The 5,210-nt window shown below is 38.0% G+C and overlaps 1 protein-coding gene across 1 annotated transcript; it reads left to right on the top strand.

Moving 5' to 3' along the window:
• Nucleotides 1-1,255: 1,255 nt before the first annotated feature.
• Nucleotides 1,256-3,677, top strand: LOC135270215 (olfactory receptor 51F2-like). Its single transcript, XM_064365573.1, has 2 exons — nucleotides 1,256-1,902; nucleotides 3,374-3,677. The coding sequence occupies exons 1-2, from the start codon at nucleotides 1,256-1,258 to the stop codon at nucleotides 3,675-3,677; spliced, it is 951 nt and encodes a 316-aa protein (XP_064221643.1).
• Nucleotides 3,678-5,210: the final 1,533 nt, after the last annotated feature.

The raw sequence follows: 5,210 nt of genomic DNA, 5'->3' as shown, positions 1-5,210 counted from the left end.
CTAAACTTAGAATATTCCCATTTTTTTTTCTCAGTTACCAGATAAAAAGACAAGTAGATAAATGAGGGTAAGGGGTAGGGGTAGGGATAGATGTAGGAAAACACTGTGTGTATACTTTTTTAACTTTAATTTTTCTCTTTAATGATAATAACTAACATTTGGTAAGTTTTTACCATAGTGAGATACTCTGCTGACATTTTCACATACATTAATTTAATCTTCACAGCAGTCCTGTGGGTTATGCATACCATTGTTACTTTAGAGATGGGGAAAATGAGGCACATACAGTTTAGTAATTCGCCATTTGCTAAGCCGGCTTGTAAATGCCAGAACATTTTAACCCAGTTAAAATGTATAACATGCAGTTGTAAACAAAGTTGACTTGGGATGCAGGATAAAAATTAATAACATCATTTAATGACACTGCCAAAAAGTAGGTAATAAAAATGGGAAAGAGTATTGAATAAGATGATCCTAAAACTTGAAAATAATTAAACATGTAATATCATATTAAAATGCCACAGTAAATAAAAATCAATTAATAACATCAAATGATCCATAGTACTTTTATACTGGAGGCCCTTTAATTCCTGTTTACACATAAGCATACTTTTTTTGTATCTAACTCACATTTGTTATGTGTTATGAAAATTTCTTAGGTACAGTTTAAGTTTTGCTTTCACAAACAGACTGTATGGTTATCCAGGGTATTATCACACTACCAATAGATAGTAGGGGATCAACAAATGTTGGCTATTGATTGGAGATATTGAATCTGATTTTGATTGAAAGAAAGTAGCAGGAGATGAAGAGAAGATTTTTTTTTTTTTTTGGACAGTCCTCTAAAAGCTAATGTAATTCAGTTACTGTATCAGAATCACTGCATATATGTTTACTATTTGTCTAAAATACCATACAACACTTTGAACACACTTCAACAAATATTTGCTGACTACCTACCACTTGAAGTCACTTATCAGACATGTGAACTTAAATAAGATGGAATGCTGCTGTCTTTGTTTTTGTAGAAATTCTGTATCCTTAGGAAACTGTTCATTTCCCATTTTCTGCTCCTATGTTTGTGGCCTTAGTTTGTTGTTGTCATTAACCAATCTTTATGAGATTTCTATATAATATAGACATTATCTTTTATAAATGTTTACTTGGTGACATAATTTCATGTTGAATACATAATAAATAAATACAGTTTATCATTGCCAGACACTCAGCTTAAGATTCTGCTTTTGAGTTCAGCATGTCAGCTTTTCAGAATATCACCTCCACTTCCATCATTTTCCTGCTCACTGGTGTTCCTGGGCTGGAAGCCTTCCACACCTGGATCTCCATTCCCTTCTGCTTCCTCTATGTAACTGCCCTCTCAGGAAACAGCCTGATCCTCTTCATCATCATCACTCAGCCCAGCCTGCACAAACCCATGTACTATTTCCTCTCCATGCTGTCCACCACTGACCTCGGCCTGTCCATATCCACTCTGGTCACCATGCTGGGTATATTCTGGTTCAATGTAAGGGAAATCAGCTTTAATGCCTGCTTGTCCCAGATGTTCTTTATTCAATTGTTTACTGTCATGGAATCCTCAGTGCTGTTGGCCATGGCTTTCGATCGTTTTGTGGCCATTACTAATCCTCTTAGATATTCTTCTGTCTTAACTGATCTTAAAATAGCACAGATTGGAGTAGCAATTATCACCAGGGGAACACTAACACTGACTCCTATGGTAGCACTTCTTACAAGACTGTCCTACTGCCACAGCCACGTGCTCCACCACTCCTACTGCTTCCAGCCTGATGTGATGAGGCTCTCGTGCACAGACACCAGGATCAACAGTGCAGTTGGACTGACTGCCCTGATTACCACTGCTGGGGTGGATTCCATCTTTATTGTTCTTTCTTTCTTTTTTTTTTTTATTTTTATTTTTTATTATTTTTATTATTATTATTATTATTTTTTTTAAATTTTTTTTTTTATTGCATTTTAGGTTTTGGGGTACATGTGAAAAACATGCAAGGTTGTTGCATAGGTGCATACGTGGCAGTGTGATTTGCTGCCTTCCTCCCCTTCACTCATATCTGGCATTTCTCCCCATGCTATCCCTCCCCAATTCCCCACCCCCCCGCTGTCCCCCCCACTCCCCCACAACAGACCCCCGTGTATAGTGCTCCCCTCCCTGTGTCCATGTGTTCTCCTTGTTCAACACCCGCCTATGAGTGAGAACATGTGGTGTTTGATTTTGTGTTCTTGTGTCAGTTTGCTGAGAATGATGGTTTCCAGGTTCATCCATGTCCCTACAAAGGACGCGAACTCCTCGTTTTTAATGGCTGCATAATATTCCATGGTGTATATGTGCCACATTTTTCCTGTCCAGTCTATCATCGATGGGCATTTGGGTTGGTTCCAGGTCTTTGCTATTGTAAACTGTGCTGCTATGAACATTCGTGTGCATGTGTCCTTATAGTAGAACGATTTATAATCCTTTGGATATATGCCCAGTAATGGGATTGCTGGGTCAAATGGAATTTCTATTTCTAGGTCCTTGAGGAATCGCCACACTGTTTTCCACAATGGTTGAACTAATTTACACTCCCACCAACAGTGTAAAAGTGTTCCTATGTCTCCACATCCTCTCCAGCATCTGTTGTCTCCAGATTTTTTAATGATTGCCATTCTAACTGGTGTGAGATGGTATCTCAATGTAGTTTTGATTTGCATTTCTCTAATGGCCAGTGATGATGAGCATTTTTTCATATGCTTGTTGGCCTCTTGTATGTCTTCTTTTGTAAAGTATCTGTTCATATCCTTCGCCCATTTTTGAATGGGCTTGTTTGTTTTTTTCTTGTAAATCTTTTTTAGCTCGTTGTAAATTCTGGATATCAGCCCTTTGTCAGATGGGTAGGCTGCAAAAATTTTTTCCCATTCTGTTGGTTGCCGATTCACTCTATTGACTGTTTCTTTTGCTGTGCAGAAGCTGTGGAGTTTGATTAGGTCCCATTTGTCTATTTTGGCTTTTGTTGCCAATGCTTTTGGTGTTTTGGTCATGAAGTCCTTGCCTACGCCTATGTCCTGAATGGTTTTGCCTAGGTTTCCTTCTAGTGTTTTTATGGTGTTACGTCTTATGTTTAAGTCTTTAATCCATCTGGAGTCAATTTTAGTGTAAGGTGTCAGGAAGGGGTCCAGTTTCTGCTTTCTGCATATGGCTAGCCAGTTTTCCCAACACCACTTATTGAACAGGGAATCCTTTCCCCATTGCTTGTTTTTATCAGGTTTGTCAAAGATCGGGTGGTTGTAGATATGTTGTGTTGCCTCCGATGCCTCTGTTCTGTTCCATTGGTCTATATCTCTGTTTTGGTACCAGTGTTCTTTCTTATATTTTGATCATTAAGACTGTTCTCAGCATTGCTTTCCCAGAAGAAAGGAAGAAAGCCTTCAGCACATGCATCTCCCATATTGGGGCTGTTGCTGTATTTTACATTCCATTAATTAGTCTGTCCTTTGTTCACAGGTTTGGGAAGCGGACCCCACCCTATGTGCATACTCTGATTGCCAATGCCTACCTACTAATACCTCCTGTAATGAACCCCATCATCTATAGTGTGAAGACCAAACAGATACACCAGGCTGTGCTAAAAGTTCTCCATTCTAGCACGGCAAATAACTAGATGAATGTTTCAATCTTTTCTAGTCTTTGTCATTTTATAGTTGAGTAAAATGCCATTCAAAGAGGTTAATATGTTTAGACTCATGCTTGTGTTTAAAGTTTCCCAAAATACAACTTTAATTTGAAGTAAGAAGACTGTGAACTAAGAGAGAATAATATGAACTGAAGATTCCCAAGGATATCATTCTTTTCCTTTGATAGTCATGATGATAATAAGAACATTTTTGCATTTGAGATGTATCATTTTCAAAGACTTTGTTAACCAATGACTGAGCTTAGTTTTCAAATGTGGAATTATTTTGTTTAAAAGAATGGAAAAAGAGAAAGTATCTACTTATTATTTAAACTTCTCCTTTAAAGAGATAAATAACATTACCCTGCTCTCAAATGGGAATAAAAAGTGAGTTAACAATTTCAAATTACTAAATCTTATAAACGAAATTTACTGCAGACAACTTGCTGTGCCCATGGTTACTCAATTCTTCCAAATATTTTTACTTTCCTTCGCCTCTGGCCTCCTTGACCTCCACGTTTAACAGCTAGTGTAATAAATATTTTATTGCCTTGTCAGTAACCTAACTGTATTTGGTCAAATATTCATACTTTCTTTCAGCTCTTCAGGGAAGATGTCTAGCATAAGCATTCTTTGAAATATAACTATGCTTAATTCAACTCCAATCTGTATAGTTTCTTCAGAAGAAGTAATGTCACGCTTATTGTTTAACAGTGTGTTCCTGCTTTTGGAAAATACCATCTTCAAATAAGTTAATTTTCTTTAAGACCTCAAGATTAACAAGAAGCAAATACAAAAATATTTTAATCTGGTGGGATTTATAATGCTATGCTTGGACTTTATCCTCAAGGAGAGCTGAAGTGGATATGCTAGTCAGGCTCTAGATTGAAAAATATAAATCACACTGGTGACTAACAGAGGAGCATTTAGTACAAAAAACAGGATAAACAGGTATTAGAGAACTGAAAGGAAAAAAAGAGAACACAGGGATAATACAGGGATAATACTTACTGGAAGTTTCCTCTACTCGTACGGCTTTGGGAACAAAGAGAAAAGTTTGGGTTTATTAAAAACTATAATTTTGGTGGAGAGTGCCCCCAAGAGCTTATATTCTGACCTATAATAAGAGGGTGCTGCTTCTCTGGTTCTGGCACCTTAGGACCTCAAAGGATGGAGAACATGAGGCCAAGATCCAACCTTGGAGGAAAGACTTCCCAGCTACACCTCATACCTCAGGAACACCAGAGAAAGGCTTCTCATGGAGTTGGGACTCAGATCCCTGAACACAGCCCACTGATGGTTGGTTCTATGTCTTCTGAGGGCATGATGAGATTATTGCTGGAGGTGTGGGAGAATAAATAAAACTAGAAACTGGAGCCAATGCAGCTGGGCAAAGAACTATTGCTATGATGGCACTGACAGGTACAATAAGCAAACATGATAGAGATACTTGACCCTACAGCAGCTTCCAGTGTCCTAGCCTCCCCCAGTTAATGGAACATAGCAGGGAACCAAATGGTG

Source organism: Aotus nancymaae, unplaced genomic scaffold (genome assembly GCF_030222135.1).
Source record: "Aotus nancymaae isolate 86718 unplaced genomic scaffold, 86718_ANA_hifiasm-v0.15.2.pri h1tg000059l, whole genome shotgun sequence".
Taxonomy (NCBI): Eukaryota; Metazoa; Chordata; class Mammalia; order Primates; family Aotidae; genus Aotus; species Aotus nancymaae.
The sequence above is the reverse complement of the archived record's forward strand: the minus strand, read 5'-3'. Positions and strand labels throughout refer to the sequence as shown.